This window comes from Trichechus manatus, unplaced genomic scaffold (assembly GCF_000243295.1).
Source record: "Trichechus manatus latirostris isolate Lorelei unplaced genomic scaffold, TriManLat1.0 scaffold00007, whole genome shotgun sequence".
In the NCBI taxonomy this organism is placed as follows: domain Eukaryota; kingdom Metazoa; phylum Chordata; class Mammalia; order Sirenia; family Trichechidae; genus Trichechus; species Trichechus manatus.
The window spans coordinates 20267908-20291480 of record NW_004443943.1 but is presented as its reverse complement, the minus strand read 5'-3'; the positions used below and the strand labels follow the sequence as shown (position 1 = coordinate 20291480).

Sequence of the window (23573 nt, the reverse complement as noted above, 5' to 3'; positions counted from 1 at the left end):
CTGTAAAATGGAGTGAGGGGACAGATGGGACCAAGGATCTTTAAGATTTTTCTAGTCTTACATTCCGTTGGTCTATGACTCCTTGAAGGAAGTGTGAAGTGTGGATCCAGAGAGTGTTGAATCAAAGGAACTAATTATAAATTACCGTGAAGAAAAGGAGTCCCTGGGTGGTGCAAATGGTTATCGTGCTCACTGTAACTGAAAGGAGACAGAACAAAAAATGTTATGGGTACACCTCTAGAGAGAAACTGCAGTGGGAAGGGTGAAGTTGAAGCCTCTCTTTGCAAGGCTCCAGTTTTCCACCGCATTTCTTTTTTATTTTATTGTTGAGAATATACACAGCAAAACATAACTAATTCAACTGTTTCTAAATGTACAATTCAGTGACACTGATTACATTCTTTGAGTTGTGCAACCATTCTCACCCTCCTTTTCTGAGTTGTTTTTCCCTCATTGACATAAACTCACTGCGCCTTAAGGTTCCTACTTAATCTTTTGAGTTGCTGTTGTCACTTTGATCCCATGTAGGTAGTTCTTCAAAGTGTGTAATGCTCAAGGAAGACCTTTTTAACTAGTTAAGCTAAACTATTGTTTGGTTTTAAGAAGACTTCAGGGGATATTTTTGGTTCAGGTTTTAAAGATTATCTCAGGGCAACTGTTTCAAGCATTTATCTAGCCTCTATGGCTCCAGAAAATCTGGATTCCATGAGAATTTGAAATTCTGGTCTGCATTTTCCCTGTTTGATCAGGATTCTTCTTCACTTTGATTTGGTGTGCTGAAACCCATGTGAAATTGTTCACTATGGATTAGTAAGTAAGCACAAGTAAGCCTGTGTTTCCCTTGTTTATTAGATAATCCGCCCCTGGTAGCCGGGATCTCATGGCAAAGGTGGCAGTTGTTCATGGAGGCAGTCAACCACACATTCCATATTTTCCTCCTGTTCCCGACTCTCCTTCTTCCTCTGTTGTTCCAGGCAAGTAAAGACCAATTGTTGTGCCTTGGATGGCTGCTTGCAAGCTTTTAAGACCCCAGGTACTACACAATGGAGCTAGGAGATAGAACAGAAGCACTAAACACATTATTAGGCCAATTAACTGGGATGACCCATGAAAAATGATCCTAAACCTCCAAACCAAGGAACCAAATCCCATGAGGTTTTTCGTTGTACATAAGCAGTCTCAGCAGCTACTGTTTTTTTTTTTTTTTTTTTTTTGTCATTGTTGTTAATGTATCTATCCTATAACTTTTGCCAGTTCAACTTTTCACCGGTTTACAACTTATTGACAGCAATTAAAACAATCGGCTGTGCAACACTACCCTTAATCAATGCAATTTTTCCATCACTGTTAACTGCCCTTTTCTCCCTCCCTCCCGCCCCTGGTAACCACTAATAAACTTTGGTCTCTACATATTTGCCTTTTCTTGTCTTTTTATATAAGTGAGGTCATAGAATATTTGTCCTTCTGTGACTGACTTATTTCACTCAGCATAATGTCTTCAAGTTCCATCCCTATTGTAGAAGGTATCAAGACTTCATTTCTCCTACTGGCTGAGTAGTACTCCATGGTATGTACGTACCACATTTTGTTTATTCATTCAGGGTTTATTGAAGGACATTTAGGTTGTTTCCACCTTTTGGCTATTGTGAATAGTGCTGCAATGAACATTGATATACAAGTCTCTGCTTTCAAGTTTTTTGGATATATACCTAGGAGTGGAATTGCTGGGTTATATGGTAGTTCTATTTTTAGTTTTTCAAGGAGCTGCCACACTGTTTTCCACAACAGCTGTACTATTTTGCATTCCCACTAGCAATGAATAATGGTTCCAATTCATCACATCCTCGCCAGCATTTGTTATTTCTTGTTTTTGTTGGTTTTGTCTTAGCCATCGTCATGAGGGTGAAATGGTATCTCATTGTGGTTTTGATTTGCATCTCTCCGATGACCAGTGATGTTGAGCATCTTTTCATGTGTTTGGTGGCCATTTGAATGTCCTCTTTGGCGAAATATCTGTTCAAGTCCTTTGCCCATTTTGTGATTGGGTTATTTGTCTTTTTGTTGTTAAGTTGTTGAAGTTTTATGTATTTTTTGGTTATTAGATTCTTATTGGATGCATGGTTTCCAAAGATATTCTCCTGGTCGGTAGCTTATCTTTTTACTTTTTTTTTTTGGTAAAATCTTCTGATGAACAAAAGTTTTAAGTTTTTATGAGGTCCCATTCATTTATTTTGTCTTTTGCTGTTTGTGTTTTTGTTATTATATTAGACAATCCATTATGAAAAATGAGGCCCAGCAGCATTGTCCCTGCATTTTCTTCTGAGAATTTTATGGTTTTAGTTTGCACATTTAGGTCCTCAATCCATTTAGAATTTGTGTTTTGTGTATGGCATGAGGCCTGGATCTGGTTTCATTTTTCTGCCTGTGAAAATCCGGTTTTCCCAACACTATTTATTGAAGAGACTCTTCTTTCCCCATTGAATGGACTTATCATCCTTGTCAAAAATCAGTTGACCATAGACGTGTGGGTTTATTTCTGGACTCTCAGTTCTATCTACAGCATTTCTTCATCTCTCTGTATGGTAACTGCAGAAAGTCCCTCCAATCTCGAGATCAGACCCAGCCCTTTCTGGCTGTGTCCAACTGCACCATGCTCCTCTCACTATCCCCACAGTCTCTGGTGTTCTCCCATTCTCTTTGAAGGCAGCCTGAATGAGTGCCCTGGTACACCATGAACACATTTTCCTAAAGAAATTATCTATTTGTGTCATAACAAGTCCCAAGTCAGTGTCACCAAGAGCATCCTCCTCCCCTGTCACCTTAGGAACACTGAAAACGTTATGGCAAGAAAAACTCATGGTGACAGGAAAACCAGAGTGTCCAGACATTAACACTGCAAAGGCCATCTCTCATGGGATTTCTTTTTTATGTTTTAGGAGAAGAGGAAGATGATGAAGGTGATGAAGACAGGTTGGATGGCACCATCAGGTGCTCTGGGCCTAGAGTACCCGCTGGGACAGTGTCGGAAGCTCAGCTTGCCCGGAGGCTCACCAAAGGAAAGAAGAGCCGGCGGATGCTGTCCAACAAGCCACAGGACTTCCAGGTAGAAACAGGCCAGATGTTCTACATCCTTGTTTAACCACTGCATTGTCCAGCTTCCGACATTTGCAATGATGGGTCTATTCCTATGGGCAGTGATTCAACTAGAAAAAAGGGATGCCAGTGCACATACCCAACAAGAATTGCTCTCCATCTTTCTTCTGCATGCAGAAGTAGATGTAGTCAAGCAAGATGGAGCCCTTGAGAGAAATAAAACTATAACCCCTCCCTTCCCTTTGTGGTAGGAAGGAGCTATTCAAAGAACAGAGCTATAGATTCTGATTTTTCATAGCTCTGGGCATTGCCCTGGACTTGGGAGACAGCTGTGAAGTTGAGTTAGTACATCACCAAGGCTCAGGAAGTCCATATATGAGGCTGGGGCCTGAGTAGTGGCTTCAGTCCTGCCCTGCCCTGTCCTAGGCCAGCTAAAGACTATTTCAGCTCCGCTACTGCTCTTGGTTTCCACAACCCCAATGAATGAATACAGGTGCCCCACCCCCTGTCCCGAACTGCATGGGCACCAGTTGCCCAGAGTTGGTCTCAGCGATTCGTATAGGTGGAAAAGCTGAGGCAGAGCCTGCGGATTCCTATACACCACCTGCTGTGAAAGGGTAAGTAACAATGTCCGTTTGTGCTTGCAGATCCGAGTCAGAGTGATTGAGGGCCGACAGTTAAGTGGCAACAACATAAGACCTGTGGTCAAAGTTAATGTCTGTGGCCAGAGACACCAAACAAGAATCAAGAGAGGGAACAACCCATTTTTTGATGAGGTAAATGAGCGGAGAATACATGTCCCTCGTCTGTGAGTCTGTCCTATTTGTAGGCAACCACCTGGGCACCAGTGGGAGGGGAGCACATGTGCAAACTTGACTAGTAAAGACAATCCAAAGTTCCAATGTAAATGTACCATGTTAAGAGCCACTGACTCTTGAGATCACCTAGTCTGCTTGTCATTGTTTCTCAGAGGGGCTGGGTGTCTTTCTGGTGTTTTTGTAACAGCTTCCCAATGGATGCAACTTAAGTCCCTTCACCTTTTATGACAGACCACATGATGTCACATATATTTGCCTTTGCTCTTTCTAATTAACAGGGTGACTTTAATAACCCAACTTTTTTTTTTTTTTTTTGCCAATTCATCTGTCTTAGTTATCTAGTGCTGCTGTAACAGAAGTACCCCAAGTGGATGGCTTTAACAAAGAGAAATGTATTCTTTCACAGTTTAGGAGGCTAGAAGTCTTGAGTTCAGGGTGCCAGCTCCAGAGGAAAGCTGTCTTTCTCTGTCGGCTCTAGGGGGAAGTCTTTGTCATCAATCTTCCCAAGTCAAGAAGCTTCTCAGCACAAGGACCCTGGGTCCAAAGGACTCACTGTTCTCCTGGCTCTTGTTTCTTGGTGGTACAGGTCCCCCTGTCTCTCTGCTCACTTCTCTCTTTTACATCTCAAGAGAGATTGATTTAAAACACAATCTAATCTTGTAGATTGAGTCCTGCCTCATTAACATAACTGCTGCTAATCCTGCCTCATTAACATCATAGAAGCAAGATTTACAACAGGTTGGAAAATCAGAGCAGATCACAAAACGGTGGACAATCACACAACACTGGGAATCATGGCCCAGCCAAGTTGACACACTTTTTGGTGGGACACAATTCTAACATCAACATTTTTCACATATAAAATTCAACGACACCAATTACATCAATCAGGTTGTGCAGCCATCACCAGTAACCCAACTTTTTAAAGTTGTTAAAACTTACTTGGCTATAAAAATAATACATGTTAAAATAAAGCAAGTGTAAGTAAACAGGGTTTTTTTTTTTTTTTGGAGAGTGTAGCCTGGTTATGCTGACCTCTTCAGAAAACACTCTTCAAGAGTATTTAATGCCTTAACAATCACCTCACATAACACAAAACTCCCCTACTGGGGCTGCGAGGAGAAAGGATAAGTTTGGAGAATTTTTCCGAGTCTAGCCTTACTCTGCTGAGGAGACACATTTCTGAGATTCTGCCCTGTCTTCTGAGCTAGGCTTCTCCTATCACTGTCTCCTATCACAGTTTCTCTTAGTTCCCTATAGTTTCTAATCCCAGCCCTGGCTCCCGCTTTGGTTCTTTCTTTCTAAGACTATTGAGAAAAGAAAATGGTTTCTTCTGTATGGTGCTCCTGTTTCTTTGGCTTTGTACAAGCTGGCCCCCAACTTCTCAGAAGGCCCCATTTTCTTCTCACTGCTAACTTTTCCTCCTGAGATGAATCACAGACAACAGCAGGAAGCTAAATAAACCGCACACAAAAGCTGGAGCCAGACTGAGATGGTCCCATGAAAATGGGTATCAGGGAAGGCTGGGGGAGATTTATGTTGGAGATCAGGCTGGACAAGAGGAAGGGCAAGATCCTGGATGACTCACAGCCTAAGGCGTAAGGCCTATCAATGCATTTATAACTCCAGCTTCATATTTGCTCAACTAAATTCTGAGAATTTCAGTAAGAATCTCCACCTTTAGAATTTTCCCATTTTAATTAATTTTTTTTTTTTTTTAATTTAAGTTTAGGTCTCTTTGCAAAACGGAAGAATCAAATTACTGGACCCCAAAACAGACTAATTCATAAATCAATAAATGAATTGTACTAAAAAATTCCTAGTCTATGTACGTCCTTAACCAAGTATCATCAGTAATGGGACAAACAGACTTTGTGCAGCCTGATGTGTTACAATGGAACGTAATCAGCATCATCTGTGCCATTTCTTGTCAAAATATACAACTTAAATCTGATAGTAAGAAAGCACACAAATCCAGATTGTGGGATATCCTACAAGGCAACTAGTCTTGATAAGAAAGACCCCCCCTCCAAAAAAAAAGAAGAAGAAGAAGCAGGAGTACTGTTCTAGATAAAAGCAAACAAAAGAGATATGACAGCCAAATGCAAAGTGTGATCCTTGAGTGGGTCCTACATTTAAAAAAAAAAAAGAAAGGTAGAAAGAACTTTTTTGGTGCAATTGGAGACATTTTAACATTGATTATAGTATATATAAGATGTCATTATATCAGTGTTAAATTTCTTAGGAATAGTAATCTTATCGTGACTATATAGGAACATATCTTTGCTCTTAGGAGATACATGTGAATATATTTAAGGGTGAAGTGTCATGATATCTAGAATTTTCTTTCAAATAGATCAGTTAAAAAGAGAAAGAGAGATAAAGCAAATGTTCTAACTTGTTAACAACTTACGATCATAGGTAAAAGATATGTGGGTGTTTATTTTACTATTCTCTCAACTTTCCTACAGATTTGAAATATTTCTAAATAAAAAGTCAGAGAAAAAATATTCTCCATTTACATAAATGCTCAATCTTTTTCTCTTAGAACTCAAGTTTATTGGGCTGACATGGCACAATGACTACATACCTAATATTCAGTTTCTAAGAAACAAACTTCTTAAACGTAGATGTTACAGTTGAGTTACAACACGGTCAATACTGACTCTGCTGAACCAGTAACATAATCTAGTGGGCAAAGCTGACTTTGAGGGTGTTTTGTGAGAAAGGGTAAAATGGAATCACTAGACACAAATGGTAGAATTAAAGATGACAGAGAATTAAACTCAACTTTCTGGGTCATGCAAGTCCACGCACCCATTTTAGTAAAGAGTCGCAACATGAAGTAATCTTGGATCTTTACTTCATGTAGCTAGTAGATAAATGTCCTTAACCTCACTGGTCCCAAATGAACAATTTTATTTAGTTAAATAAATGCTATATTTGTTAGTTAACTTTTTTCCTTTAGCCAATGTGCAGCGGTGGGTTTACCATAGAAGCTCATGAAGCTTAAGCTTCAGGGCCCCTTCCAAGACCCTGCAACATGTTCACACAGTCAAACCCAATTTTGAATTTGTGTTTTGTATTTTTCAAGAAGATTCCCAAAATTATAGCTTCAGGCCCCTCAAAACCTCAATCCACCTGTGCTAATATTCAAACATTTTTCTCTTTTGTTTTGACAGCTATTTTTTTACAATGTCCGCATGACCCCTTCCAAATTGATGGATGAAATCATCAGCATTCGGGTAAGGAGGCAACGGACTAGGAAGGCACTACGTACTAACTGCCAGACAGAGCTGGTAATGTTTTCCCCTCTCTTCTGTCTTCCAGGTTTATAATTCCCATTCTTTGCGGGCAGGTTGTCTGATGGGGGAATTTAAGGTAGGTGTCAACAGTCTGCTACATCAAAGATGAGCACTTCCATAATGGGGAATCTGATTCCTGGCCAGGTGTCAGGATTTCTATCTTGGTGAAGTTTTCGGGTTATGTGTAAGGGATCAACACCATGATCCTTGCTGAGAGCTGGACGTGAATGCCCCAGGTTCTAGAAGCCAGCTGAGTGTCCTCTGGCCTCGGTCTTGTCTTTCCAAAGCATAACACTTAGCAGTGCCCTAAAGCAAAATGCTTCAAAGCTGCCATATCAGGGCACTTCCCAGTGATCCTGGGATGGAAGCCAATTAATTGTTATAAAGGGAAGAGGTGCTTGACTCATGGTGGCTTAACTGGTGGACGCAGAAGTCCATTTACAAAGCCAATCATTGTAAATATTAAGTGTAAAAGGAAAGCCAAACCAGGAAGGGAGTCAGGGTGCTTTTCTAAGTAATTCTGATTACCATGAGAGACAAATATTTGGTTGGTGGAATGGGCTGCCTCTTGAAGAAAGGCTCCCAGTCACTAGAAGTCCTGGAGGATGATCTGGGTCAGGCAGACCTGTCTGTGTCCATCCCTGGTCTGCCACTAGCTAGCCACATGTCCTGGGGAATTTACTTAACCTCCATGATCCTTAGTTTCTTCATCTGTAAAATGGGGTAATTGTGAAGATTAAATGAGATAATGTTAAGCACCTACTTCAGTGCCTGGCACATCAAAGTAACCCAATCAATGGTTATGTTAGTATTAACATTAGCATTAGTTGTAGTAGGAGGAGGAGTACTGGATAGGAAGTTGGGCCAGGTAACTTACCCTAACCAAAAAAAAAAACCAAACAATTCTGACTCATGGCGACCTTATAGGGCAGGGTAGAACTGCTCCATAGGGTTTCCAAGGAGAGGCTGATGGATTCGAACTGCTGACCTTTTGGTTAGGGCCGTAGCTCTTAACCACTGCGCCACTAGGGCTCCACCTCTCCCTAGGGCGGCTCAATAGTTCTGGTTTGCCTGGAACTGGTGCATCTCACAGGACACAGGACTTCCAGGGCTAAAGCCAGAAAAGTCCTGGAGAAAGCAGGACAAATTGGTCACTTTACTTCTATAGTCCCTTCTAGCGCTAAGATTAGATCCTTCAATCAACAGTGATTGACTGAAGATCTTCTATATGCCCCATATCAGTTAGGGCATTGGGGTAAGAGGGTAAGATGCAAATGTTGGGTCTCAAGGAAATTTAAGTCTAGTTAAGGGCATTATACTTCAATGTAATAATGATGACTTCTTTGAAGTGCCTAAGCTGATTTCAAAATCTATCTAAACTACTTTAAATTATTTTTTCCCAGATTGATATTGGATTCGTTTATGATGAACCTGGTAAGTAATGTTCTCCCCATCAACTGGAAGCCTCAAAGCCGTTCCTTCTACCTTGAAAGAGAACTCTAGGTCAAATGTCTTATAAACAGAAGGGAAAATTATTCTTGATGCATGGGAGGGGGGCGCTTAGCTGGAATAAATAAACAGTTTCTTAGGGTGGACGTCAATCTTTTTAATGGTAATTGTCGTAACATTCATAAATAAGTAATCTATTTTATAAGGATATTTTGATCACATCAAAAAATCAAATTATAAAACCAGTTCATAGAGCTTAGATAGTCTTGTCTGAATCACACCAGGGCAGGATGGTGGGGTGGGGTGGGGTGAGGTGAGGAGAGCAGAGCAGAGCAGAAAATGTTAGTATGGAGACAGCTGGGGAATCTGGCGTGTCATGGTGAGACGTCCAAGGAAATGCTTGTTTATCTTACAGCAGATAAAATCACAGGCCCGTCAGCTCCTCTGTAGTGGGTCTCTGTCCTCTCACTCCCTTTTTATTTTAGGTCATGCAGTCATGAGAAAATGGCTGCTTCTCAACGATCCAGAAGATACCAGCTCAGATGCTAAAGGTTACTTGAAAGTCAGCATGTTTGTCCTGGGAACTGGAGACGAGCTTCCGGTGAGTCTCTAAGTTCTCCACCTTTTACAGCTCTTTTGTTGAAAAGGGCACCAAGAGTTACACAAGTGAGGACCAGTAGTTGTGCAGCGGAGCACGGCTTCCAATGGATAACCTCCCGCCCTCCTATTTCTGCTGTTTTGTAGAAGCTGCTCTTTTCTTCATTACAGAATTATTATTATTGTTATTAGCCCATTAGACTCCTTTCTGATCTTTAATTCAGAAAAGATATATGTATATTAAGATTTCCTTACTTGTCATTAGAAAGGCTGATCTTATCTACAGAGGATGGCTCACTTGCATAATCAGGCATTGCTACCTAGAGGGAGTGTTGTTGTTCAGAGAAACTGGGCAGCAAACCCAGTGACCAGAGAGAAAGTGAAACAACGCTAGGCACACACACACACACACACACACACACACACACACACACACTCTCTCTCTCTCTGTCTCTCTCTCTCTCTCTCTTTATTATTTGGCCTTCATAAAATTACAAAAGGGCACATTATTTTCTTGTGGTGTATTGAAGAAACATATGAGCATTGATTCTGCAGAGCAATTTGGAGGTTGGAGGAAAATTGGTGACTGAGCTCTTAAGCCTGAAACACAAGAAATCCTAATGGAAATGGTTCTGAGTGGTTTCATTTTACAGGCTTCAATTTGGCTTCTTACTTGCTGCTTTTCTGTGTGCGTAATTTATAATCTCGTGTACCCAACAGCCTGAGAGAGAAGATCGTGTTAATGACAGTGATGATGTGGAAAGTAATTTGTTACTCCCTGCCGGCATCACCCTCCAGTGGGTGACCTTCTTGCTGAAAATCTACCGAGCCGAGGATATCCCCCAAAGTACGTATTGATTTGATCTTGCCCTGGAACGATCACTTATCGGTTATGACTGAATGTGTTAAGATCATACTCTGTGCAGTGACTGGTGTGCTCTACGGGGTTTTTCTTCTTCAAAGGCCTTCATGGTCTTATTTTCATTCATTCTAACCCCACTGAAAGCTACCTGTGTAGGTTCATGGGGCAGCCAATTGGTCACTGATTTATGTTCCTTGTTGAGCACCTGCCTTTGGCCCACTCTGCCTCAGTCCTTCTTCCTTCAGGGTTCTGTATCTTCTCTTTATTCTAGAGAAGGCAAAAGAGAGGTCACTCACTTCCAATGCCTTTTATCACAGATGAAAATGTGAAATTTTATTAACAAGTAAATATGTTTGCTATTGGACTATTGAAAATAGCCTAGCAAAGAGAAGTACCAATAACTAGAAGTCTGTAGCTATTACGAGAAATGATTATCAAGAGATTGGATACATTTAAGAGAATTACTTACACTGTGTCCATTTATGGGGACTAATCCAGTTATGGAAACCCTGGTGGCATAGTGGTTAAGAGGCTGCTAACCAAAAGGCTGGCAGTTCGAATCCACCAGGTACCTCTTGGAAACCCTATGGGGCAGTTCTACTCTGTCCTATAGGGTCACTATGAGTCAGAATTGACTCAATGGCAAGGGTTTTTTTTTTTTTTCTTAGTCCAGTTACTCCTCTGTCATTGCTGATAACTTAGCATCCTATCTGCCTTGCCCAGCCTATGTACTTCCTGCTGGGCTCTGGGACATGAGACCTTTTTGCAAGTCCCTGCGAGGAGACATCCCCTCTATAGGCTCTGGATCTCTTCAGGATTTGCTACTTTTCCTGGGAATCCTCCCCATTTTAAGACCTTTAACTTCTCCCTATACCGTCTTGCCCTCAGAAGTAAAGTAAGTAAATTAAGCCTCATATTATAGTTCCTACATTGGCCTCTTTAATTAATCTATTTTCACATTAGACTTGTTAAAACAGTTTGTTGTTTGTAGTTGATTAGATATTTTATGATTACGCCAAACTTTGTTGAATTTCTCTGAAAAAGTTAGATTGAGCCTGTATCATTTTGACCTAAAGCATCTTTTCTAAATTAAAACCAGGCTTGAGTTTGAGACCTGCTTCTTACCCTGACTGGATGAACTTTCTTTATTCTCCTTTTTTTTTTTAAATTCACTACATGATTGACCCTTGACACAATAATTTGTCAATTTACTTTTCAAGGTGCTCTGGCTGATTTTAAAACTTTGTAAGGAAAAAACATTTTCCCTCTCTCAACTAAGACAGAAAGGATTTCTACAATACAATGTTACAGTGCTTGCCACCTCTGAGAACAATGCTTGTTGCAACTGTCTTCATGTATAGAAGAAAATTTTTAATTTTGCAGAATAATTTCTATTCTTTTAAGAGAACCAAATTTAATTTCTACTGTGCAACATATTCCTTCCAGTGGATGATGCCTTCTCACAGACAGTGAAGGAAATATTTGGCGGCAATGCAGATAAGAAAAATCTAGTGGATCCTTTTGTGGAAGTTTCCTTTGCTGGAAAAAAGGTTTGTACGTGATCTAAATGCAAATGCCTCTAGGAATAAATATTTAAAACTTTCCCTGGTGTGAATTCCTGCTTATTCATTGTGAAAATAACCCCCTGATGATCTAGGCACTCTGCAGGAAGACAGATTATGAGTCTGAACACATCACACTTCCCCGCAGGTCCATTTGGGAGTGGAAAGTATGCAGGGCTCAAGTTAGAAAATCCAATCTTTTGAAAAGAAAGAAAACGAAGCCTACCACTGAATTATTTGAATTATTTCCCAGATCGAGCATTATCTTGATCTTAGGCAAACTCCCCAGTCAGCCACACAACCTATGGTAAATGTTGTAGACTAGAACTCTCACCTTCCATGAGGGAGACCTGGGTTCAATTCCTTGTCAATGCACCTCATGTGCAGCCATCACCTGTCATTGGAGCCTTGCATGTTACTATGATGTTAAACAGGTTTCAGCAGAGCTTCTAGACTAAGATGGGCTAGGAAGGAAGCCTGGCAATCTACTTCCAAAAATCAGCCAGTGAAAATCCTATAGATCACAGTAGTCTAGTCCAAAACAGTTCATGGGGCGGCGCAGGACCAGGCAGCGTTTCTTTCCATTGTGCGTGGGATCACATGAGTCAGGGCTGACTCAATGCCAACTAACAGTAACAGCAATAACACAACCCCCCCGTGCCCAGTTACCAACTCCTGTCACGTTTCTGAAATGCTGAAACAAGAGTGAGGCAGGGAAGCCCCTATCCTAGTCCTCTGGAAAAAGCTGGAAGATTCTTGGTGTAGGGGCACCTGTAACCACCTCTTTTATCTCTTACTATCAAAGATTGGATTCCATAGTAGAATAACAACACACCACAGGCAATTATAGCAAGAACCATTTATATTTATGAAAGTAAGATCTGGCAAACCACACATCCAACTGGTGTTATTTCCTAGGAGAGTCAGTAGGGTGTGGTGGGAAGGCCCTGAGCTTTGGGTCAAAATGAGGCCTAATTTAAATCTAGGCTTCACCCCACTCCATAGGCAGACAAATTTCTTAACTGCCGAGTCTCAATTTCCTGAACTATAAATAGGTATAATAATAATCTCATAGGATTGTTGAGAGGGTTAATTAATTCACGAAGTAATTAGTGTGAACCTACTGTGTACCAGATACTGTCCAGTGTACTGTGGGCGTAGAAATGAGCAAGACAATCATTGCTGTCGTGGAACTTTCTTTATTTTATTTTATTTTGTTGTTGTTGAGAATTTGCACAGCAAAACACAACCAATTCAACTGTTTCTACATGTGCAATTCAGTGACATCGATTACATTCCTCAAGTTGTGCAACCATTCTCACCCTCCTTTCTTGAGTTGTTCCTTCCCCATTAACATAAACTCACTGCCCCCTAAGGTTCATATCTAGTCTTTGAAGTTGTCAATTTGATCCTGTTTAGATAGTTCTGAAAAGGGCATAATGCTCAAGGCAGATATTTTTTACTAATTAAGCTGAACTATTGTTTGGTTTTAAGACTTCAGGGGATATTTTTGGTTTAAGGTTTAAAGATTATCTCAGGGCAATAGTTTCAGGAGTTCATCCAGGCTTCATAGCTCCAGAAACTCTGGAATCCATGAAAATTTGAAATTTTATTCTGTGTTTTCCATCTTTTGATCAGAATTCCTCCATAGAATCCTTGATCAAAATGCTCAATAATGGTAACCAGGCACCGTCTAGTTCTTCTGGTCTCATGGCAAAGGTAGTAATTTGTTCATGGAGGCAATTAGCCACACATTCCATAACTTCCTTCATGGGACTTAGTTTCTAATAGAAGAGATACACAATAAACAAGCAAGCAAACCCAAAAAATCCATTGCCATTGAGTCGCTTCCAACTCATAGTGACCCTATAGGACAAAGTAGAACTGCCCCGTAGATTTTCCAAGGAGCAGCTGGTGGATTCGAACTACCAACCTTTTGGTTAACAGCCAAACATTAACCACTGTGCCACCAGGGCCAAGCAAGCAAGTAATTGAATAATTTCATATAGTGGAAACTACTACACAGAAAATAAAGCAGGAGATTAGAAGTGATTGGTACAGGAGCATGGATGGTTAGCTAGATGGAATGTCTTTGAGAAGGTGACATTTGAGTAGGGACTTGGATGATGTGAAGATTTGGGAAAAGTCACTCCCAGGGAGAGAGAAGAACAGATATAAAGACACATTTGCAGAAAAAACAAACAAAGAAACAACAACAACAACAAAAAAACCAAAAAGCTCATGGAGAGGAGTGAGCGAGGGGGGAAGTAAGAGATGAATTCAGAGAGGTGGAGATGGGATCAGGTAGGGCCTTACCAGCCAGAGTACATATCGTGACTTTCTGGACTTAGTTTAAGTGTACTTTGGAAGGTCCTTGAGAGTGTTACACAGAGAAGCAAAATGAAGGTAAAGAGACAGGAGAAGAAGTAAAGATCTAGATAGGAGTCCAATGCAGGTGTCCAGGAGAAAGAAGGTTATAGGATCTGCTTAAAGGTAGAGGTATCAGGATATTGGTTTGAATGAGGCATTTGATGGGGAGAGAGACATTGTGGCTAACTCTAGTTCTAAGCCTGAACAACTAGGTGAACAGTGGTGGGAAGACTGGTACAGGAGCAGCTTTGGGGTAGGGATAGGAGACCGGGGATGAATGGTGGATGGAGCTTTGTTTGGACATGTTAACAATGAGATGTTTATTCCATAGTATATAGTAAATGCTTAATAAACATTAACTCTTGCATTATCACATTCATTCAGTGTTATAAATCTGGCAATTGAAAACCTATGACCAAATGAATAAAACAAGCTTTCAGTGCGTAGAAGTAAAGATCAATATTGAACCCATATATATTTTACTAAATTGTTAGCAGAGAAGATAAATTTTAAGCACATTGCTAAGTATAAAACTAGTAAGTAAACTGTTAGAGTCATAATCCAGTATGCATATATTGTAAAGACTTAGAAATTAGAAACTTGAATACCTACTGTTTTCCTTTGGTGATTTTGCAGGTTTGCACAAATATAATTGAGAAAAATGCAAATCCTGAGTGGAATCAAGTCGTTAATCTTCAGATCAAGGTTTGACCTTTTTTTTTCCTTTGGAAAAAAATTAAGACACAAATAATTGCTTTAATAGTTACTGAATAAAGCGAGAAATTGCTAACTTTTTTTCTTTTTTTAACAGTTTCCTTCAGTGTGTGAAAAAATAAAACTAACCATATATGACTGGTGAGTTACAAATAGACTTGTAATTTTTTTTTAATTACAAATTTAAAAATTAAAGACTTAAACATTTGGATATTGAGGAGAAATCGTTTCTTACAAGCAAGATAGTATTCTAGATGGTCTCTTACTTTTTGGTGTATTTGTTTTTGTTCCAGTCAGAGGGGTAAAGTTGCTCCTGAAATTGGATGTTTAAGAATTTTTAAACAATAGTGTTGAGGTAGAAATGCTTTGAATACCTTGGTACAACTGCTCATAAATGAAATAAGGGAAAAATGATCTGAAAAATTCCCCAAGATACGAAATCAAAGTTTTAAATACGATTTTTGCTGTTGTTGATAGATGCTGTTGAGTTGATTTTAACTCATAGAGACCCCATGTGACAGAGTAGACCTGTCCCATAGGATTTTCTAGGCTGTAATCTTTACAGGAGCAGATCATCAAGTCTTTGGCTAGCAGAGCCACTGGGTGGGTCTGAACTGCCAACATTTCAGTTAGCAGCAAGTGCTTAACTGTTATGCCACCAGGGCACCTTTTTAAATACGATAAGGCTTGTCCAAAGTAGAATCAGAAATGGAGTAAACCATTTCTTGGGAAGACTGTCCAAAACATTCTGAGAACAATTCTTTGTTATCATTAGAAAGGAAAATGGGCAAAGCTACTAAGCTGGTTGAATACAAAGAAAAATCATTGAAAGGTTCAGATGGTCTATTTACCAAACCAACCTCCTAGCACTGATTGGCCATAATGAGACCACTCTTGGGTATGTTCTAGTTGGATGAAGCAGTCAACTGGAAGCCCTTAGCCTTCTGAGAGTGGAAACATGGCAAACATCATCATCAGCAGTATTTGTTACGATATAAGCTACTACTTTTTGAGCACTACTAAGTGCTGGGCACTGTGCCAAGTACCTTACCTACATTTTCCCATTTAGTCTTTAGAGTAACCCTATGGGGTAAAGACTTCTATGAGCTTCATTTTACATATGAAGACACTGATGCTCAGAGAGGTCAAGTAACTTGCCCACAGTCTCTCAGATAGTTAGAGACCCAACGGGCCTCCCACCCTGTGTGACTGTCTCCATAATTTCTCCTTTGGCCAAAATGTATTTAGCTTTCGTATTAGTACCCTCTTAAAAAGCAAAACCCATTGCCGTCAAGTTGATTCCAACCCCTAGCGACCCTATAGGACAGAGTAGAACTGCCCCATAGAGTTTCCAAGGAGTGCCTGGTGGATTCCAACTGCTGACCTTTTGGTTAGCAGCCGAACTGTTAACCACTGCACCACCAGGGTTTCCAGTACCCTCTTGGTACTATGTAAATAGGGCAAGAGGGCACATTAGGACGAGAGTGGGTCTCATTTTGTTCGATGACCATATCACAGTTCACTGAGGGCCATGGAAGGATCCTGAGGACAAAATGCCTCCCTCCAGTGAGTGTAAGCTACTTTTAAGGCTCTTGGAACCCTCAGCCCACATTCTTAAGGTGGACCAGGGGCCTCAGGAACGCCCAGGAGTGTGGGCTCCTCAGGCGACCACTCTGGCCTATGGGCTGTGCAGCAGGCTGATTGCTAAATGAGCTGTCCCAGAGTTATCTGTGGTCACTACCAGTGTGGATTTGTTTTTGTTTTTCATACCTAGAGCTACTCACCTATACCTGGCATTATGATTCTGTGCATATGCCAGCAACTGTACTAAAGAATGAAGAAGAGGAGTTAAGATGATAACTTCTGAATTAGCTAGCCCACTCTAAAGCAATTTAAAGTACAGTAGGATGCACAGAGGGATCTTGTTTAATTGGGTAACCCTTGGATCCAGATCTCAGGTTACACACCCTGTAGGGTATTTGCACAACTGAGGGAAAGCTAAGGATACTTTAAATGTATTCTAGATCCTTCTGTATGGACAGAGAAGATTCAAACTCATGCACGTGGCATAATACCCATCAATAATAAATTTTTCTTATGTAAATTGTGTTTAGTCATTCTCTATAACCCAATATACTATCTTATGATCCTTCCCCCAAATATTGAGCCTTTCCTACCTCCCATGGAGTCTTAGACTTCTGAGTGGGCATGCTGCTAGATAGAGTAGAGGAGAAGAGGAATGAAGTGGACAGAATTCTAATAATGGCCACAAGATATTTTATACTTACTATGTGCCCAGCAGGAGATCATTCTATGGGTTAAGCTCACAGGCTAATATACCCACAGAAGGATATGCAAAGTTACACACTCTTGTGGTGGGCAAGCTGGTCCCTACCACATGGATAAGATTTAGGTTCTAGGCAAGCAACTGCTCAGAGAAACATCTGTCACATAGTGCTCAATAAGTATTTGAAGTGAATTGGAGGGAAATTTTTCTCCCTATGAGGTACCCTTAGATAGACTTCATTATAATTGTTACACCATCATAATAATTAGTATGAACATTGTAAAATAAGATATATTGTATGTAACATATAAATACATATAAAATAAGATTGTATTTTATATGTGATTATCTCACATAATGTGGCTATAATTGACTTATTCATTTTATAATAATGATATTGAGTATGACAAGAGGCAAATCACTTGACCTCTCTGTGTCTCAGTTTCTTCGACTGTAAAATGAATTGCCTGAGTAGACCAGTGTTTCTCAAGATGTGGCTGAAGGACTATCTGCATCAGAATCAACTGGGATGTATTTGTTGAAAATGCGGGCTCTGGTCCCCACCCCAGGCTTATTGAATCAAAAGTATGGGCAGGAGATGAGGGTGGGGGTTTCTATGTGACTCTGAAGTACACTAAAGCTAGAGGCCCATTGGACAGAATGATTTCTAAGGTACAGGGTCTTTTCTAGCTCTATCTTTTGATTGCTAAAATTGAAGCTATATCTTCATAGGCACAGGCCTTAACCTGTTCTTTTACACAGGGATCGTCTTACCAAAAATGATGTAGTTGGAACAACATATCTGCATCTCTCTAAAATTGCTGCCTTTGGTGGGGAAGTGGACGGTAAGTCTCTGAGCAGATTTGGAACAAGACAGGGCCCAGGACTTCTGGAGACAGAATGAACTGGGGCAGCCACCTGGCAATGGGCTTCATTTCTTAAAAGCCAAATGTGAGGAACCTGGTGAATCATTTCAGTGATGTTCTGCTATGGCCAGCAAAACAATTAATTAACAATAATCATGGCAACTAACAGTTTGAAGATTTGGGTTTTCTTTCTCTAAACCAAAAATTCTTTGCTGATAGCTGTTTTATAATCATTTTGAGTGTCAGTATAGAGTGCTAGCACCTTATTTTTTAGAGTGGCATTTATGTAAGTTCACCCAAATATAAAATAATGTCTCCTTTTCAACTTACTCTTTTGGCAGAAAAAATGAGGTCAGATGGCAATGGCCCAAGTAATCTCCACTCCCTAAAACAACGTGTATTTTGTTTTCATACTAACTTGCGTTGATAGGCAACAAACTTTTCTTTTCATTGTTTTTCATACTAAGAACTACTCACCTATACCTGGCATTATGGTTCTGTGCATATGCCAGCAATTGTAATAAAGAATGAAGGAGAAGATTTAAGGTAATAAGATTAAAAATTTAATGTTAAGACATTAATAATATCAGCAGCTCATTTTTTATTTTTGTTAGCAAAACAAAAATAACAAAAATTTTTGTAATTGCCAAAAGATGAAACATATTGAATAAAGTGAGAGAATTTGGGACATAATTTTTGTCTTCAGAAACTCAATGTTCCTCATCCTATCTTGTTTAAGAGAGAACATTATAAGTTTTTTAAAAACAGTGTTAATCCAAACAATAGACAGGCTGAATAAAAACCTGGAAGATAATTAGAGAAGAAGATATTGATTTGCTCTCTCAAGAAGAAAAAAAGAAAGGCGATTAAAAATTCCAAGAGAAACAAAGGACTGAACAAAGAAGGCATAGTCCAAATATAAAGTCATGTGTGGCATTATTTTAAGCAAATGGAAAGAAGGTAAGAAAGAGATGCCATCTGAACATTCCCTGCCAATTGGCATGGGGACCATATCGTTGGAGCTGCAATGAGGGAAATGTAATCACAACCTTTCCTTTCTCTGCAGAGAACAATTTTATGTAATATAAGTGATACTTACCATTTTTATGCTTTTTATTAAAACTTATAGCCAAAGTCCCTGAGAGTATGGCCCCCGGACATCCTTTTAGCCCAGTCATGAAGTCACTCCGGAAGTTCATCTTTTAGCCAAAGATTAGACAGACCTATGGGACAAAACTAGATTAAAGGGGCACACTGGCCCAGGGGCAAGGATTAGAAAGCAGGAGGGGACAGGAAAGCTGGTAGTAGGGAACCCAAGGTCAAGAAGGGAGAGTACCGACAGGTCACGGGGTTGTTAACCAATGTCATAAAACAGTGTATGTACTAACTGCTTAGTGAGAAACTAGTTTGTTCTGAAAACCTTCATCTAAATTTCAATTAAAAAAAAAAGTGTATTTATAGCCAAAGCTCTGAACAAAATGTAAATGTCATCACCCATGACAATGTACAAGTAACAGTACAGAAGGTAGATTAGAAGTGGAAGGAGGAAGGAGGAAGAGGGGTGGAGGGGAAAGTTAGGCATGCCAGTAGTCTCTTCTTATAAATAAGGATTCCAGATATATTGACTATAGAGTAAATCATAAAGGTAACCAATAGAGGAATTAAAAATCATGCTACAACTATGGGGGGGGGGGTAAAAATGAATTAAATTCGTTTATCATAGCAAGAAGTCATTAAATAATACCTAAAGGCAATTATTCTAGAAACATTGGTATAAACATTTTTTTTAGTGATATGGTGGTAACATCAAGAAGAACTAAAAACTGCTGTAAATAGTTTCAGCTCCTGTTTATGAGGCCTTCTGTCACTGCAGGCCCTGAGGGCCTGTTACAGATTCCCAAAATAACAATGAGCAGCTCTCATCTCCCCTCCAAAGAAACAAACTATACTTTGAATCAAATCATGTATAATCAACTATAAAAACAAACCAAACCTGTGGCCGTCGAGTTGACTCCAAGTCATAGCGACCCTATAAGATAGAGTAGGACTGCCCCATAGGGTTTGCAAGGAGCGGCTGGTGGATTCAAACTGGTGACCTTTTGGTTAGCAGCCAGGCTCTTAACAACTGCACCACCAGGGCTCCAGGGCCTTTGCTTACACAGCCTCAGATTACATTAGATTTTTTGGTCTTGTTCCTAACTAAGTCAGACATAAGTCAAGTATTCTATTAAAAACTGTTGGTAGCTTCACCAGGCCTCTGGCTGTGTGAAGTTAACAGCTCAGATGTCTCCCTGCCTCAGCACTGAAGAGATCAGGTTATTTCACGCATGGTGGTTTTGCCGGCTGTCACAAAGTTTTGAGTCATTTTGCATTTAACTGGTGATACTTGTATAAATTACAAAAGCGTCATTTGATTTGGGTCTGAATTTGGGATCTCTCTGGTGTTGCTAAACCATTTACCTAGCATTGGATTTGATTAACTTTTTCAATGTCTCTTATATAATGCCTGTGTTAATCTTGTTTAACCAATCATATTTTTATAATATAGATTTCTCATCTTCAGGAACTGGGGCTGCATCATACACAGGTTTATGCTTTGTAATTTTGCTACCTACTAGATTTTCCTATCTACTATTGTCCTATTCAGAATATATCAATTGGTTGCTTTTAGAACCTTTTTTTAAAAATTTTTTAATTTTTTTTTTACATTTTGCTGTCTCAAAAATAGTTTTGCCGGAGTAATAATTTTTGTATAAATGTTGTATGGTTGTCCTGCATGGCTAGGCTTAAAACACGCATGCTACTCAGGCTTTGCAACATGTCTTGTGTTTTCTCCTAAATTCAGCTTCATTGTAAATAATTATTTGCAAGATATAATATGTTTTGTTATTATTATTTATGCTCAGTAAGCAGAGATATGAGGCACTAGGTCAATTGCTCTGAAATAAATAACTCTCCCCACTTTCAACATGGGTCTCTAGGTTAGAAGATACTGAATGCTTTCCACTTTGCACCCTAAGGTCTTCATCTTCCAATTGGCTCCCCAGTTGCCAATGACATGTTTAATACAATGCCAATTATAAATACAAAAAAGTGAAAACCTACCTGAAAGTCTTACTATTTTTTCATTTGAATAGTATTATCTTTTTGTAAGATTAACATAAATTTACTTGAACTACCCTTAACATTTTTTCTTTTTACTATTTTATAGCAATAAGAAAAGAAACATCTGGCTAGTCTCACAAGTGCTTATAACTTGCACTAATACAACTAACTCATATAGTCTCACCTAGCCAACTAATAGCTAACATTTATTTCAGTAGATTGAATGTTAAAAAGCCCCAATTCTAGTGATAACGCTTATATCTCAGCAAATACAGGAGAAACAGATGTGGGCTTTGTTCCAACGTTTGGCCCTTGTTATCTGAACTTTTATGGAAGCCCCAGAGAATACACGGGATTCCCAGACCCTTATGATGAGCTAAATACTGGAAAGGTTAGTTTCTCGGTTAAGGTTGTTATTAATGAGCACTGATTAATGTAAGTCCTTCTTATAATGGTTATAATTGAGGTTCATATTTAAGGGACCTCCCTCTGCCCCAACATAGACCCACTGGCTGACTGATATAGTGTTGAAGGATAGAAATCTCAGCTCCTCAAGCCTTAGAATGCAAGGATAGGAAAGGATCCTGGGGATCATCTAATTTGGTGATGGCAAATACATTGCATGGCCATTCGTCCCCGCTCTTACACTTACGCTAAACGTCAGTAATCAACACTGGCCCTCTTCCCTAATAAACCACTGTGCTACTTAGAAATTCTTTTCAACACCATGTTCTAGGAATTTACCAAATGATTAGAGGTGATGTGCCTGGTGAAACTCTTTACTATACCTGATCTGATCCAACCCCTTCATTTTAGAGATAGGAACCACTCTTCTCACCATGTGAGAAGCCAAAGTAATGTCTTTTAGCTATCTCCCAAGGCCCAAGAAAGGGACTGAGGTAGAGAGAAAAAGCTCTGGGAGGGAAAGGTAGAAGATGGGCTGTGGAGGTGGGAGCCCGCCTTTCCTCTCCAGAAGATTCTATCGGCAACACAGCTGGGAAGAATGGATGGTGGCAGCCACTTGGTATGGTAAGAGGACTATCAGTTATTCATCCTCATGTTCAGTCAGATCATCTTCCTCCTTTATTTCCTGGCTACTGTGAGAGTTGCCCTGGTTGCCAACATGGCAGCCTCCCTCTTCTAAGGAGAAAAGTAGCCAAGTTAACACAGATAAATACAGAGCTGAAGTAGGGTGAGGGAGACCTAGAGTCCCTTCCACCTCCATCCCCAGCCTCTGATTCAGAGCATGACTTGAAAACTTCCAGATTAGAGCATGACTTGAAAACTTCTGACCTCGGTCATGGCTAAGATCCCTTTCAGCCCTGGCATCCCAGGGATCCTTTCTGAAGTCGCTGGCTCTTCTTTCAGATACCAAAGACCTGAATCCAGCGGGGAAAGTTGCTGACTGATTCGTTTTGGAGGTTATCCATTGCCATCAAGTCAATTCCAACTCACAGCAACCCTATACGACAGAGTAGAACTGCCCCTTAAGGTTTCAAGGTTGTAATCTTCAAGGAAGCACACTGCCACATCTTTCTCCCATGGAGTGGCTGGTGGGTTTGAACCGCTAACCTTTCTATTAGCAGCCAAGCACTTAACCAGTATGCCACCAGGGTTCCTTTTTGGAGGTTAGGGCCGTGGGAAGGAGAAACTTTCCGTAGCTGGACTAGCTATTAGAGGGACAGAGTTCTTATTGCTGTTGTTCATGCCTAGAGAAATAATCCTGTGTTGTTGCTTTTCAGGGGGAAGGAGTTGCCTACAGAGGCAGGATCTTGGTTGAATTAAGCACTTTTCTTGAAAAAACAGCAGCAGATAAGAAGCTTGAGTCCATTTCAAATGATGACCTGCTGGTTGTTGAGGTAAATGTTGACATGTAGATAATGCATGGTGTGGAATAATGCATGGTGGTGGGATGGCTGATACTGGCCTGCTTGAGCAAGCAGGCCTGAAAGGGACATCAGGGACCAAAGGGTCAGCTCTGGCAGAATCGGAGACCTGAATCTTAACAAGTGTCTTTCAACAACCTCTTAATCTATCTACAACAGCCCCATGGGGTGATGAGACTTGCTGCATCCTTTGAGATGTTAATAAAACCTACTGCCATCAAGTCGATTACGACTCAGGCTGACCCCACGTGTTACCAAGTAGAACAGCTCCATAGGGTTTTCTCGGCTATAATCATTATGGAAACAGATTGCTAGACCTTTCTTCTGCAGCACCTCTGGGTGGGTTCAACCATCCAACCTTGAGCACAAATCATTTGTGCCACCCAGGGACCTCTCTGGAATATTAATACCCTGCTGAAAACTGGCAAGAGCACCCATACCTCCAAACTGAATGGCATGTTTGCTGACTGGGGTTGTAGGGTGTAGGGAGGTGGCCACAAGAGTCATCCCAGCGGGTATAGATGCCACTACTAGTCATTTCCATTTTCAGAGGTAGCTGGTATATAACAGGCTTCCCAGAGTGTGAGGGTTGCTTACATGAAGGCCCACATTATAACAACTCTGAGCTTCCACTCCTCCTTGAAGACAGGAAGTGTAAG

At 40.3% G+C, this 23573-nt stretch overlaps 1 protein-coding gene across 2 annotated transcripts in view; it reads left to right on the top strand.

The window, feature by feature from the left end:
* The window catches only part of MYOF (myoferlin), a 169564-nt gene that overhangs the window by 62840 nt on the left and 83151 nt on the right, over positions 1 to 23573 (top strand). The window contains exons 6-19 of one of the 2 annotated variants that reach the window (XM_004369942.2): positions 2937 to 3103; positions 3741 to 3869; positions 7094 to 7156; positions 7242 to 7292; positions 8620 to 8650; positions 9151 to 9266; positions 9983 to 10109; positions 11571 to 11674; positions 14693 to 14761; positions 14868 to 14911; positions 17820 to 17902; positions 20472 to 20510; positions 21295 to 21419; positions 22771 to 22887. In XM_004369942.2, coding sequence (XP_004369999.1) covers positions 2937 to 3103; positions 3741 to 3869; positions 7094 to 7156; positions 7242 to 7292; positions 8620 to 8650; positions 9151 to 9266; positions 9983 to 10109; positions 11571 to 11674; positions 14693 to 14761; positions 14868 to 14911; positions 17820 to 17902; positions 20472 to 20510; positions 21295 to 21419; positions 22771 to 22887 — 1265 coding nt within the window. The remainder of the gene's footprint in view (positions 1 to 2936; positions 3104 to 3740; positions 3870 to 7093; positions 7157 to 7241; positions 7293 to 8619; positions 8651 to 9150; positions 9267 to 9982; positions 10110 to 11570; positions 11675 to 14692; positions 14762 to 14867; positions 14912 to 17819; positions 17903 to 20471; positions 20511 to 21294; positions 21420 to 22770; positions 22888 to 23573) is intronic. The other variant, XM_004369943.2, reaches the window with a different exon arrangement.